This window comes from Pongo abelii, chromosome 9 (assembly GCF_028885655.2).
Source record: "Pongo abelii isolate AG06213 chromosome 9, NHGRI_mPonAbe1-v2.0_pri, whole genome shotgun sequence".
In the NCBI taxonomy this organism is placed as follows: domain Eukaryota; kingdom Metazoa; phylum Chordata; class Mammalia; order Primates; family Hominidae; genus Pongo; species Pongo abelii.
The window spans coordinates 72603944-72619454 of NC_071994.2; the positions used below are offsets into that span (position 1 = coordinate 72603944).

Genomic DNA, 15511 nt, shown 5'->3' on the forward strand with positions numbered 1-15511 from the left:
CTGTAGCCTTGTAGTATAGTTTGAAGTCAGGTAGCGTGATGCCTCCAGCTTTGTTCTTTTGGCTTAGGATTGACTTGGCGATGCGGGCTCTTTTTTGGTTCCATATGAACTTTAAAGTAGTTTTTTCCAATTCTGTGAAGAAAGTCATTGGTAGCTTGATGGGGATGGCATTGAATCTGTAAATTACCTTGGGAAGGATGGCCATTTTCATGATATTGATTCTTCCTACCCATGAGCATGGAATGTTCTTCCATTTGTTTGTATCCTCTTTTATTTCCTTGAGCAGTGGTTTGTAGTTCTCCTTGAAGAGGTCTTTGACATCCCTTGTAAGTTGGATTCCCATCAAAAAGTGGGCGAAGGACATGAACAGACACTTCTCAAAAGAAGACATTTATGCAGCCAAAAGACACATGAAAAAATGCTCACCATCACTGGCCATCAGAGAAATGCAAATCAAAACCACAATGAGATACCATCTCACACCAGTTAGAATGGCGATCATTAAAAAGTCAGGAAACAACAGGTGCTGGAGAGGATGTGGAGAAATAGGAACACTTTTACACTGTTGGTGGGACTGTAAACTAGTTCAACCCTTGTGGAAGTCAGTGTGGCGATTCCTCAGGGATCTAGAACTAGAAATTCCATTTGACCCAGCCATCCCATTACTGGGTATATACCCAAAGGACTATAAATCATGCTGCTATAAAGACACATGCACACGTATGTTTATTGCGGCATTATTCACAATAGCAAAGACTTGGAACCAACCCAAATGTCCAACAATGATAGACTGGATTAAGAAAATGTGGCACATCTACACCATGGAATACTATGCAGCCATAAGAAATGATGAGTTCATGTCCTTTGTAGGGACATGGATGAAATTGGAAATCATCATTCTCAGTAAACTATCGCAAGAACAAAAAACCAAACACCGCATATTCTCACTCATAGGTGAGAATTGAACAATGAGAACACATGGACACAGGAAGGGGAACATCACACTTCAGGGACTGTTGTGGGTTGGGGGGAGGGGGGAGGGATAACATTGGGAGATATACCTAATGCTAGATGACGAGTTGGTGGGTGCAGTGCACCAGCATGGCACATGTATACATATGTAACTTACTGCACATTGGGCACATGTACCATAAAACCTAAAGTATAATAATAATAATAATAATAATTATTACAATAAAAGAAAAAAAAAAAAAGAGAGGAGGACTAATGCTTTCCCCCTTTCATGCTGTTGAATGAGGAAAAAAAAAAAAAAAAAAGAAAAAAAAATTAAAATTAAAAAATCTGAGACAGATCTAAAACTGGTTGGGAAACCAAGACAACAAGTATAAATTAATTCCAATCCTGGAAACTGAAGATTATGCTCACTCTACTAATTATTTAAATAATTGTGTTACTGAAAATCCATTATGTTTCAGCTATTCTGTTCAGATGCTTATTCCAATTGTTTACATTGATTTTGGAAGAATACTTGATATAGATGTTGGTAGTTAAAATGGGTTGGTGAACCATTTGAAGATACGAAATTGACATTTAGAGTATAAATTTTTGAATTATGACTCAAAATACATGTGTACTGTAGAGAAAACACAAAGAATGGCCAATGGTAATTAAGAAGCCTGTGGTTTTTAGATGGAAGGCTGAGGAGAGCTCTCCTTCTGTCTACACTCAAACAAAATTATACTAGCAGTAAACTCTGAAATAGGAAGAATGTCTGATAGTGTACTAGGATCTGTGTAAAAAAAAAAAAGAGGAAAAATTCCTTTTTTAAAACATAAGAAAATAATCTCAGAAAGATTAAGTAATTTGTCCTAGGTCATATAGTCACATGACTAGAAAGTGTTGGAATCTGAATTCTCTCTCTCTCTCTCTCTCTCCCCCCCCTCCCCCCACCCCCTCCCCGCACCCCACAATACTGGTCTTCAGGCCTGGCTAGGTCTTTCTCAACCAATTTTACAACTTGAAATGCACAACTAGAAACATCCTAACATCTTCAAAGTATCACTTAGTATCCCTTGCCCACAGATCAGGCATGATAGATGATAGATTCCCCTCTTAACACTTGATTTTTTTATCTCATTACTCAAGTATTGGGGTTTCCCAGCCTCTTGTGACCTCTATCCTCAGAAAAAGCCATGAGAACTCGTCAGGGAATTCTCAGACTCGGGAAAGTCCCCTGAGGAGAAGCTTTTGGGCTCTTCAAAAAGACCTTGAGTCTAAACGGAATAGTCTTGTAGCTGAGCTACCATCAAACCTGAGCTCTGGATGGAAGTATGTCCTCCAAGCCCTTTTCTCTCCAACTGTCACAGCTCAGGTATGCATTGCAAGCAGAAGCACATAGAAAACAGTCAGAACACATGGATCCCTAGTCACAGGGAGCCTGAGCCACACACTGAGCTCTCAGTCTTAGCTATTTGCTAAATCCCTTCATCTTGTCAGTCAAAGCAGTTTTGAGGGGCAAATGGACTCGAGATTGACCTGTGGTTCTAGTCCTAGCTTTGTCATTCTGTGTGATGTTGTAAAAGTCATGTTTATCATTTTGTTTAATCCTTGCTCCCTGTCATCTCTTTTCTCTTCATTCAAAGCACTAGTTTTTTTACCTTCCTCACCTTAAATTGTATCATGACAATTAGAGTGGATTTGACAGCACTTTGTAACAATTAAGCTCTATACTAAGATAAGGTCATGATTGTACGTCGAAGATGACTTTGGAGACTGTCATAAAGACAGATGCTGATAATAGTTAACAACATTGTATGCAACCATATAAGGAATAGGAGCCAGAGGGAGTCAGAGTCTCATCAGGATCACTGCCCGGCCCACCTCTTTTCTGTCGGTCATAAACCCTAGGATGACATTCATTTATTTCAATAAATTAGAGCTGAAAGGAGAGTGGTGTGTCATGAAGTCTAGTGGAGGAAATCAGATGATACTTCTCTGATCCACTAATCTGGAGGTAAGTGCCATTGAGAAGAAAATGGACAATAGCTGCACTAAAAACTATTCCGTGTAATCCCTACTGCATTTCATCTCTTTTTATCCATTCACTCATACATTTATTCAACATGTATTGAGCAGACTTTACTAAGTTCCAAATCTGTGCTAGGCTTGTGAGGTCTGATGATGCAGCAATTCCATTTCTTGGGTGTGAATCATGATGTGCTTTTACTTATTTTTTTTCCTCATACCTTATACACTTGCCTCTTACCCATATCCAAAATATAATATGCAAGGAATATATTTTGAAAGTGAGAAAATAAATGGGATGGAATACTATGATTGCAACCTCTCACTAGGTAGGCATAATGACTCTTCTCTGTCTGGAGACATAAATGTGAAAATAGATGACCTCCAAATGTTTCTGGTATTTCTCAAACTCTGAAATGGCTCAGAGTAAGATAGAATCAAACCAGCTTCACTGTGTCTGCTGGCTGAAAAGTCATACTTATATTTAAACTTTTACTTGAATCTCTCTTTTATTGACAGAAAATTTTCTCTTCTTTATTGCTATTTCTTATTAAAATATGTTGCCATTGTCTCACTTAATCAATGCTCTCAATCCCATAAGGGCTTTCATCACTGCCTAAGCTGCTCACAGCAAACTCTGCAAATCCTTTGATATCTACTTTTTCCTTCACAGCCCAGTTCCCCTCCAAGTCTCTACTTCTTTCCTTTATTTCTTCCTCTTTCCTCGTCATCCCTCTTTATATCCCTTTTTTTTGCTTCTCATTTGAAATTATAAAACAAGAATGGTTTTATTCTTATATTAAATTATTATTTTATTGTTATTCATTTGGATTTGAAATGCGAGTGGTAAAAGCTAAAGCGATTATATTCTTTCTTCAGTGGAGGCCCTTCAATGTGCTTCTACTTTACCAGGAAAAAAACAGAAGCTTTTTGAAAGAATATCCTCAATTTTCTATCTTTCTTTTCTACAAAATCCTAATATTCTCACCCATCTGTAGATTTTCTCTCAGAGGGAAATGGCATAGAATATAAACTTTTTACTTAATCCTCCTCACCCCCTAATAAGGTAAACCCTTACAATGCTTTGCCAGTCTATTAAAACAGTCTCTGAAAAATTAACAATGACTTAGCCATTGTAAGTAAAATGTCTAAAAAACAAAGAAGCAAACGAACAAACTTGTCCTACTTCATCTTTTTTTTTTTTTTTGTAGTTAACAGTGGTGGCTTGGTTTTATTGACATTATGTACTATTACTTTCATCCTATTTCTCTGATTCTCCATTCTTTGTCCCCTTTCTAGTTTTAACATTATGACCTACCCTCATTTAAAAGTTATCAATTTTATGAACTGACCCCCTGTCTTTCCTTTTCACCATTCATCTCCTGGGAATTTTCTCCTTACCCACAATGCATACCTGTAACTCAAGCCCTCAGTCACACCACAATCGCTACATATAATATCCTCTAGACCCTCTTCCCAGAAATTTCTCTTTAAATTCAGCATATCCAAACTGGACTCGGTCTCTAAAACATGTGTCTTCTGTTGTCATCCATCTTGACTTATGGAATGGTATTCATACAATGGAAATGTCTATTCATAGATTTTTCCAAGATAGGAAACTCATGGGATTTTAAATTTAATTTTTTAAATGTTCTCTTGTAATGGCTAAAGTACTGTACAATAGTAGTGGAAAAATATGGTTTAATGTCCAATAACATAGACTTTGCAATACAATGTCAGGGTTTAAATTTCATCCCTAACCCTTACTTGCTCTGTAAACCTACCCAGGTCACTTTACCTCTCTGTGCTACAATCTTCTCACCTGTACTATGCTCCTAAGAATAGAACTTATAAGATAGAATTGGTGTCAGAGTTGAATGATGTAATGCACATTAGGCACTTACAAATTAACAGGCTTGTAATGTATTTAATAAATGTTATCTTTTAGGATTTTAATGCATGTGACAAACAATGTACTAGTCACGCTACACTTATATATATATAACACAATAGAGCATTTTTCAATGCAATTGAATAAAATTTATGAAGGCAGAACAAAGGAGAACTCAGTTCAGATATTACACGAACAGACCTGGATACCTAGATGTCATATCAATCCCAGCCCCACAGGCAAAACTCACTCTGAATGCCTTCTGATTTAGTTTCCTCATTCTAAACCAAAAAGATTTCAGGCTTTTCCTAGTGATTTCAGATTTTTCTCCTTTGCTCCTTGTGTTTCAAACCTAGTGTAAATCTCTTCTGCCTTCCCATCTCTAGATCCAGTCCTGGCTTAACTGCCCTGCTATTAAAGACATACATCTCTCATATCTCTCAGAACGAAGTCCCAAATTCCTGTTCCAGAAATGTTTTCTGAAGTCCAAGATTCTTCCAAGATGTTCCTTTGTTCCAGGCTTCAGATTTGCCTACTACTATCTGCCTCTTCATCCATCAAAAGTCTCCTTCCTAGACCCAGTAGAAAAGGCTAGTAGATCAGTCCCCACCCAGTTCTCCCCTATGCCATCTGCAGGTGCTTCCTTACTGGCTGATCTTGGGACATTTAAGTGAGTGAGAATTCAGCCTTGTCACTTTCCAGGAATCTCATTCTATATTCCAGGTTTCTGAGTCCAAGATTGTAAAGCTATGACAATTCTTTATAATAGCAGCCTCCAAAGAGCCACTTTCTTCCTGACGGGCTTCCAAGGTCTAGAAGGTCTCCATGGCTGGATCTCTATTCCCTTCTGCTTCATCTACCTGACAGTTATCTTGGGGAACCTCACCATTCTCCACGTCATTTGTACTGACGCCACTCTCCATGGACCCATGTACTATTTCTTGGGCATGCTAGCTCTCACAGACTTACGACTTTGCCTTTCCACACTGCTGTGCTGGGCATTTTCTGGTTTGATGCCAGAGAGATTGGCATCCCTGCCTGTTTCACTTAGCTCTTCTGCATCCACACCTTGTCTTTAGTGGAGTCATCAGTTCTGTTATGCATGTCCATTGACCACTACGTGGCCATCTGCAACCCACTGCGTTACTCCACCATCCTGACACCTGCACGTATTGTCAAGATGGGGCTAAGCTCAGTGCTTAGAGGTGCCCTCCTCATCCTCCCCTTGCCATTCCTCCTGAAGCGCTTCCAGTACTGCCACTCCCACGTGCTGGCTCATGCTTATTGTCTTCACCTGGAGATCATGAAGCTGGCCTGCTCTAGTATCACTGTCAATCACATCTATGGGCTCTTTGTTGTGGCCTGCACCATGGGTGTGGACTCCCTGCTCATCTTTCTCTCATATGCCCTCATCCTTTGCACCGTGCTCAGCATTGCCTCCCATCAGGAATGACTCCGAGTCATCAACACCTGTGTCTCTCATATCTGTGCTGTACTGCTCTTCTACATCCCCATGATTGGCTTGTCTCTTGTGCATTGCTTTGGTGAACATCTGCCCCACATTGTACACCTCCTCATGTCCTATGTGTATCTGCTGGTACCACCCCTCATGAACCCCATTGTCTACAGCATCAAGACCAAGCAAATTCGCCAGCGCATCATTAAGAAGTTTCAGTTTATAAAGTCACTTAGGTGTTTTTGGAAGGATTAAGTTAGAGTAAAGAGAGGAAGTTTTGGACATAAAGCCCACAGGTTTCTGTTTGTTTTCAGCTATGCTGTGGCAAAATAATAAACCGTTGACTGTCAACAAAAAGGCAATTGGCTGTGCAACATAAGGCAGTGTGACCAGGAGACAGTTACTTACCTCTCTGTTCTCCAGTTTCCTCAACCACAGAATGAGCAAGGAAATAATTATAATACCTTCCTTCCTCATAGGGATGTTGTAAAGATTAAATAATTTATGTAGTTTTCTAACACAGTATCTGGCAAATATACAATTCTCAATAAATATTAACCATTATGATTGGACAAAATCTAAAAGAGTACAAAAGTTTCATCTTTCAATTCTCTGGCCAATGTCATTTCATTGATAATTAACTGTTTAAACATATTTTTATTTATTTATTTTTATGTTACTTTATCATAATTACAAATTTTTTTCATTTACAACATATTTGTACATATCTATATCCACACCCTAGGTAATGATTTTTCATGATAGTCTTTACTAAACATATGCCCACAAAATTAAGAAAAGGAGGAGACGCCCTGGGAGTTTAAGGGAAGTTATCAAATTGACACAGCACAAAATTATTCATGGATAATCCTCAAAAGATGTAATTGAGATTGAGGATTATCACCCACTATCTGAGTAACTGGGGAAAAGGCTTGATTTCTTCCTTTAGTTATGATGGTAAAAGAGTAAAAATGTAAAAGGAAATTATGTGTTATTTTATGCTTATTTGTAAGACGTTTCTGTCATCTCTGTATCTAGCCATATCAAACAAAGTCTGCATAAAGATACAAATACTGCTGTTTTTCTTTCTTGGTGTATTTTGATGTTCCTCAGCATATGAATCTGCTGTGTCATGCTTGTTTGTGTTGGTACATATGTCCCAGTTGGCCAGTTTGTGTGAAATCATTTCTGTACATTATCACATATATCTAGATACATAGGGAGTGAACTTAGTAACTCTTTATATATTCATGTAGGTAGAGGTATTTTCTGCTATGACTTTATGTGGAGTCATGTGAAGGAGAGGGTTTTGACTCAGTAATTTCTTCTCTTTCTAGTTACCTTGTCTTGACTCTAGATTCTAGAAAGGAAAGTCACCAGAAGGAAAACATAAAAATGTGAAATTCACCATGAAGAAGTAAATTTAACTAGTAGAGCTAGAAGCAAGTTACCTACACTAAAAATTATCAATTAAGTTGATCATTTTCTCATATGCTTTTTGGCCATTATCTTAAGTGAAACATCTCAGAAACAGAAAGTCAAATACTGCATGTTCTCCCTTATAAGTGAAAGCTAAATAATGTTTACACCTGGACATAGTGTTCAAAATAATAAACACTGGTGACTCAGAAATGTGGGAGAATGGGAGGGCAGTAAAGCATGAGAAATTACTTAATGGGTAAAATACATATTACTCAGGTGATGGTTACATTAAAAAGTCCAGACTTCACCACTATGCAATATATCTATGTAACAAAACTGCACTTGTACCCTTTAAAATTATACAAATTTTTAAAAAGCAATAACTTTTAATAAAACTTTTTTAAAATTAATAAAGATCTATTTTAGAGCCTCTTCTTTCCCTGTGAAGAAGACACCAAAGAAAACAACTGTAAACATAACCACTTTTGCATAACTTTAAATAAGTGCATACGATCATGAATACATACAAAGGTACACAATGGCTCAGGTATTTTAAATATGTAGATTCATACAAATATACATCCTAATGAAATACCAAGTTTTGATAAGATACATGCACTGAACAACAGTGCTTACATGCTCACATAAGTGAAATCATAAAGATCTGCACATGCATCCATATGTGTCCCAAATTAGAAACCTTCTGTAACTACACTTTTTCTTAATACAGTGTTTCCATACTGGATGAAGCCATCAGCCTTTGGCCAGTGCATGACTTGAATCTCTCACTGATCTGCCACTGTCATTTATTTTATTTTATTGAATTTTATTTTGTTTTGTTTTGTTTTATTGTATTTTATCCATGTTTACAACCTAGTCCACTTACTCATGCTGGGCCTCTTTTGGAAAAGTCAGTATGCCTCTCTCTTTGCTACACTGAGGCCCCAAGGCAGGATTTGGGACAACTTGGTTATAGCAGAGCTCTTTGGACTACATCTGAATTGTGAGCCTAGGGAAAAGAAGAGCTTCTCTTCTTTTACAGAGTTCAAATAAGGTAGGTACTTCATCCACTTGTTGTAAGAATATAAACGTCCTACAAGCTGTGCCTATGCTTTCTGCCATTTGTCAGTTATCCCTTCAATACCAACTTGTTACTCAGCTCATGGAATATTGTTTGGAAATCAGGACAGAATCTAAATGAGCTCCAGTGGTTTGACTTAAAAGATTAGCTATCTCTAAACTCACAGAATTCAATAAATATTCACTTGTTCATATAGTGTTATGTCTAAGTAAACACTCAAAGATGACGTCTGATACCTATCAGTAATGACTGGATTTATTTACTACTAGATGCATTTTATTTTCTGAATTAAAGTATACTTTTTAGGTAGGATATTAGAGAAAAGATTACCCTTCTCATTTTGGATATTTTATAGAGAATCAACATATGATGGTAAACCATAAATATAGGTAAAATTTGAATGAAACCCAAAGGGATTTTTATAATACAATTTCTCTCCCTATTTGGGGCTGAGAAATGAAACCAAAGTCCTTGACAGATCTGCACACAACACTACCTGAAACCATACTGAAGGCATTATGTTTAATTGTTCTGTGCTTGCTTTGCATTTAATTATATGATCTTTGCTATTATCATTATGACCATAATCCTCCATAATATTCTGAGCACCTCTTACGTCTGGGGCCTCATGTCAGAGTATGGAGATTTCCTTTCTGTGTCATAATGAGTTTGGTGTAAAGCCCAATCTCCAAATGTCAGTGGCTAGAATGGAACTATGTTGGAAGAAATTAAGCTGGAATTTGTAGAAATAGTCATAGCTGAATAAGAGGAGAGGAAGCACATTGTGGAAACAATGTGGAAGGAAGGTACAGCAAGCAAAAGAGCACTTACACAAGCCAATTATAGATGGCCTACTCTTGGTTCTACTAGGTACTTACATTAAGGAAGGATTAAATTCAGGGCTGGCAAAAGTCTCTGAATAATGTTAGAACCCAAGAGAAGAAGGCTGAGGTTTCTTAAAGAGACCACAAAGAGCACTTATAAAAAGGTCCCATAAAGACAGAAATCTAGGTATCTGTAAAACATAATAGCCTATTCCCTCCCTTCATTTCTCTCTCTAAAATGCCTTCTTCATCAGCTTTCCCAGGGGCCAAAAATTAATTCTTCTTACCCTTGTAATCACATAAAAACTCCTTTTCAGTTCTAATTACCTTTTGCAGGGGCTCATCTCACCCCCAAGTGTACAAGAATGGATTAGTTTCTCCAATTAGCTACTGGATGTCTGGAAACAAAGGACTGAGTTCTGAGTGGATCAGAGACAGGAAGAGGAGATGAAGTCCCTAAGAGTAGGCAGAAATCAGGAGCATATAGGGTTACCTGAGCACCCAGAATAATCATCAATACCATCCCAGCATTTCCAAGAACATAGCCTGACTTCCTTCCTCCCCTTGGTGATGGAGAAAGCATTCAATTTAAAAAATCCCTTTTTAAATTCACTTATGACTGTAAAGTGAATTTAAGTCTCCAGTGTGCATAAATTGGAGTTATGCCATATCACACATAAAACATTATCAATAGCACCCACTCTGCTTTCCAAAAATTGTGGAGTTGGTTCAAAACTTTTGCCATATTCTTCACCAGTGGCTGGTACATGGCATCCTCTGGGCTTTCCATCCCAGTATCTCACAAGACCAGTCTCGTTGCCCCTTTTTCTCTTACCTCCAGGGTCTGAGGTAATGAGGTCCAGGGAGCCAGGCCTGCTAGGGAATTGGTTAAAGATCCTTGAAGTGGTCTTAGTGGATACCTTGGGCAATTGCATAAAAATCATGGATTTAAACATCCATCCTCCAGTCACTCTGCGTTCACGGCCTTTATTTTTAGCCTTGGCATGTGAGGAGTTTATATAGTAGCCAGGTGTTTGATGCTGAGTGTAGAGCCAAGAAAATATCCCAGAAGGCTCAGCCCGAGTTTTGGAGAGAGAAAGGATAGAAGGGACTTTGTCTACCAAAAGGCTGCTGAGTGCACCTGCTAAAGATGGTAAATGCTGCAATCAGGTCTTGCTGGCTTCATGGGATCCCAGGTCTGATCTTAGCACCAGCTCAGAAAGTAGACAACAGCTTTCTCACATTAGTCAATTCCCTTGGTTTCTTGCCCAGAGACTTGCCTCCTATATGGTAACAGCAAGAATATTGATGAGACCCAGAGAATTAACCAAGTTAGGTGGGCAAAATTGCCATGCAGGCATGAAACGAGCTCAGTTGTTAAAGGTTCAACATCTACCCCTAGTCTCAGACACAAGTTAGTAGAACAGGATTTATTTCCAAGAAACAAGGAGATGGATAGGAAGTAGTCTGACTCTTTGGGAAAAAGCTTTTCTGTGACATAAAATATATTTCCCTGAGTGATCACAAAGTGTGGTCTATTATAATAGAATTAGAACAGTCATTCAACTTGCTCAAGTCTCTTCAGAAAGTAGTCTTAAAGCAAAACAACTTGAGGGCAGAAACGCCATGGATTAAGTCTATCCTGCTGAACCCACCGTATCCTGGACAGCTGCCTTAGGTGAGGAATAATGAAGTCCTTACCAAAACTGCTAATGGGTTCTGCGAGGATTTTAAATGAGAGGAACTTAGAATAATTATCATACTAAGAACTCTGGCAAACTGCCTAAAGGTGATCTTTTCCAAGCAAATATCTCCTGGCATCATTATTCTGAATTTTATTTTATTTCCAAGTCCCCTTCTCTAACCTATCCTCATTATTCTCTCTGATTCCTGTTCTGCTCTACCTCCTTACAATCTGAAGCACAAGTTCCAATCCCAAAGAAAGTCTGTCTTGAGTTTATAGGAAACAAAGATATGATCCAGACATTTAACATTTCTCTATATCTTTCTAATTTAACCTCCACCCGTTTCAGGCTGCCTTAACTTAAATAATTGCTGGGGTTTGTTAACCAAAATTTTTCCAACTTTTCAGTATGTGCCTTGGAGCTATAGAGATCTAAGTTTGAATTCCAACTCCGGCACTGACTGGCTGCATGATTCTAGGGATATTATAAAATTCTCCAAGCCTCTCTTTCCTCATTTACAAATTGAGACAATAATACTAACTTGCAAATTTTTTCTAAAGTCTAAGTGTGATGATTTTTGGAATGTCCCTAACACAGAGCCTGGCAAATTGTAGCTGTTCTTCAGTAATTCTATTTCTTTCTTCTTCACCATCCTATTTCATTTTAATGTCAAAAATATTTTCCGCTTTAGGTTCATTTTGACATTAAAATGAAATAGGGTGGTGAAGAAGAAAGAAATAGAATTACTGAAGAGTATCTACTATTTCCCAGGCTCTCTGATTTTTTTATAATAGTAATTATAGAACATGGATGTTTTAATGAATTTCATAGTGCAAAGAAAACACTGAACAATTAGAGACTATTACATCAATACAATAAAACGTGATTCTACAGAACACATAAAAATTATATTGTTAACCCAATATGTAGCTTGTCTGTCCCTGACAGGTAAGTTTACCACAGCTCTTCTGAATTCACTTTGATGTGTAATGTGGTAACCACTGATCACGGCCACAGCAGAAGCTGAGGAGCACGGTGTGAGAGCCTATACAATCTTCAAGTGGACAGTGAGTTAATGGCCCGGACTATTAATGCCACCGTTATTGGAGTGAGAAAGTGTCTGTGTATATCTTTATGTGTGTTTCTCCAATCAGTTTATTTATTTATTCAGCTAAAGAATCAGCAATGCTTTTAAAGGCCTGTTAAGCTAGCTCTGCTACTTGACACTGAATTATTATCTATATGGCAAGAAAGAGTAATCATTGTTTATATCCTGAAGTCTAGAGAAAAATCAAATATTCGTTCAAATCCTATTTTTGTCTTTACTATTTGTCTGATCTTAGAAATCTAAATAATTTTCTCTAAGCTTCTGTTTTCTTATCTACAGCATAATATTATCAATAGAATATTCATAGGTTTTTTAAGGAGATAAAACCTGCACCAAGTTACTATTAGTTAGCTAAATAAAAAATAACTTATTCATGCAAAAAAAACATTCTTGGCATCTGCTACGTACTGGGACATGTTCTAAATACTGGATTAACAGAGGTAAACAAAGAAAAGCCCCTACCCTCTTTGAGCTCATATTCTAGTGATATTAATTGAGAGTAGAAGATCACTGCTCTGGAAGTCAGGAGGCCTAAATTGGCATATGACCTCTGCCCAGTGACAAGACTCTCCTGAGCCTTCATTTCTTCCTCTGTAGAAGACTGGGCCTTTCCAGCATCACTGCCCTGTGTTCAGTGGGCTCTCCTGGACATGACCTTGTGGTTGGGAATGTGGCCATGGTTGATGGTGCTTTAGCCTCTCCTGCCACTTAGGTCCATAGCAGTTGGATTCCTGGACTTCTGGGGAATTCTGGTTGCTGATTGACAGGAGGATCAGGGCTTTGATGTCTTACTCTAGCAGTCAGAAATAGCTTCACAGGTCATCATTCACATACTCTCCACCTCTCTCTGTAATTCTGTAAGCTAAGCAGCATTTATGAGCTACTTGGACAAGGCTAAGCTTCTATGTCAGGAAGACCAGAGGAGAAGGTGAGTGAAGGGCTGGTCTATCTAGAATTAGGGCTTGTATGTGCCTGGAGAAGTTAATCAAAAACAAAAAAGAGAAAGAAAGAAAAAAACTAAAACTATAACAAAGAAAGCACAGTAAGATAAAGGAAAAGAAAAGAAGGTGAAATAAAAGTTAGAATATTAGTGAGAGGCCTGGTAGAAAAAAGGCACGTGAGGATTTTTTTTTTTCAGTAAAAGATCTATTTGTAAGAGGCAGACAAAGTTAAACAGGGCCAAGAGGAATAATGAGGAAACTCCCACTTCTTAGTCTGAAGGAGCAGAGAGCAAGGACTACAACACAAGGAGTATGCTGCTATAAGAGAAAAGTCCCCAACAACAGCTGTGGCCTTCAGTGGCAGAACACAGCCACTGCCAACCCACAGTGCCAGCAGAGGGAGCCTGAATTCTCCCTCCTCCCACACCTTATTTATTTTATTTTTTTAGTAGAGACTGGGTTTCACTGTGTTAGCCAGGATGGTCTCAACCTCCTGACCTCATGATCCGCCCGCCTCGGCCTTCCAAAGTGCTGAGATAACAGGTGTGAGCCACTGCACTCGGCCCCTGGGTGCATCCCATTGGGTGAGACTAGTAAAAACTCCAGTGGCTAAGAAGACCTGGTTGATACAGAAGTCAGAAAAGAGCAAAAAGGGTGGAGCAGCTCATTTAGAATCTCCAGCTCACTCAGTTTGGCTCATCACTTCACAATTCCATGTCTTTGTTTCTTATTGAAACTATTAGACTAATTTCCTCAAAAAGATATTGAGAGGAAGTCAAGGACCAGAAAGAAATAACCACTAGAAAGAGCTGCACAGTTCTAGGTATACTTGATTCTATTTTTTTCTTTAATTTCAACCAGGTGCAATCACCAGTGTTGCCTCAATTTACTTCAGGATTTTGGAGGGCACCCACCTTCCCCCTTGTCTCCTCACACAATGACCCTGGGATCCCTGGGAAACAGCAGCAGTAGCGTTTCTGCTACCTTCCTGCTGAGTGGCATCCCTGGGCTGGAGCCCATGCATATCTGGATCTCCATCCCACTGTGCTTCATGTACCTGGTTTCCATCCTGGGCAACTGCACAATTCTTTTTATCATTAAAACAGAGCGCTCACTTCATGAACCTATGTATCTCTTCCTGTCCATGCTGGCTCTGATTGACCTGGGTCTGTCCCTTTGCACTCTCCCTACAGTCCTGGGCATCTTTTGGGTTGGGGCACGAGAAATTAGCCATGATGCCTGCTTTGCTCAGCTCTTTTTCATTCACTGCTTCTCCTTCCTCGAGTCCTCTGTGCTACTGTCAATGGCCTTTGACCGCTTTGTGGCTATCTGCCACCCCTTGCACTATGCTTCCATTCTCACCAACACAGTCATTGGCAGGATTGGCCTGGTCTCTCTGGGTCGTAGTGTAGCACTCATTTTTCCACTGCCTTTTATGCTCAAAAGATTCCCCTATTGTGGCTCCCCAGTTCTCTCACATTCTTATTGTCTCCACCAAGAAGTGATGAAATTGGCCTGTGTCGACATGAAGGCCAACAGCATCTACGGCATGTTTGTCATCTTCTCTACAGTGGGTATAGACTCACTGCTCATCCTCTTCTCTTATGCTCTGATCCTGCGCACCGTGCTGTCCATCGCCTCCAGGGCTGAGAGATTCAAGGCTCTTAACACCTGTGTTTCCCACATCTGTGCTGTGCTGCTCTTCTACACTCCCATGATTGGCCTCTCTGTCATCCATCGCTTTGGAAAGCAGGCACCCCACCTGGTCCAGGTGGTCATGGGTTTCATGTATCTTCTCTTTCCTCCCGTGATGAATCCCATTGTCTACAGTGTGAAGACCAAACAGATCCGGGATCGAGTGACGCATGCCTTTTGTTACTAACTGTCTCTAGTGTTAGAGCCACTGTCTCCTGAAACGTGCCCTTGTTTGCCTATCCTTTATAATTTCTAACATACGTAAAATAAAGGAGACATTTACTTACTCAACAAATATGTACAGGGATAAGTCACAGTCTTTACAGAACCCTCACTCTGTTGTGGCAAGGGCAGGGGGGATAAAATGTAATATGATGTGGTAAATTTTATTTTCTAAAAATAGCCACAGGAATGATTCTTTTT

The 15511-nt window shown here is 39.0% G+C and overlaps 2 protein-coding genes across 2 annotated transcripts; both read left to right on the plus strand.

The window, feature by feature from the left end:
• The first annotated feature begins 5625 nt into the window (after window positions 1-5625).
• Window positions 5626-6587, plus strand: LOC100447727 (olfactory receptor 51G1). The gene is given in 2 exon segments (XM_003777832.3): window positions 5626-5863; window positions 5866-6587. Coding segments are annotated over 2 exon segments (960 nt in total).
• Window positions 6588-14330: 7743 nt separating this feature from the next.
• Window positions 14331-15275, plus strand: LOC100445875 (olfactory receptor 51G2). The gene has a single exon (XM_002822140.3). The coding sequence runs from the start codon at window positions 14331-14333 to the stop codon at window positions 15273-15275; it is 945 nt and encodes a 314-aa protein (XP_002822186.2).
• Window positions 15276-15511: the final 236 nt, after the last annotated feature.

Bases quoted from the DNA above. Each gene is read 5' to 3' on its own strand.
- LOC100445875 (XM_002822140.3), top strand. From the start codon at position 14,331: ATGACCCTGGGATCCCTGGGAAACAGCAGCAGTAGCGTTTCTGCTACC.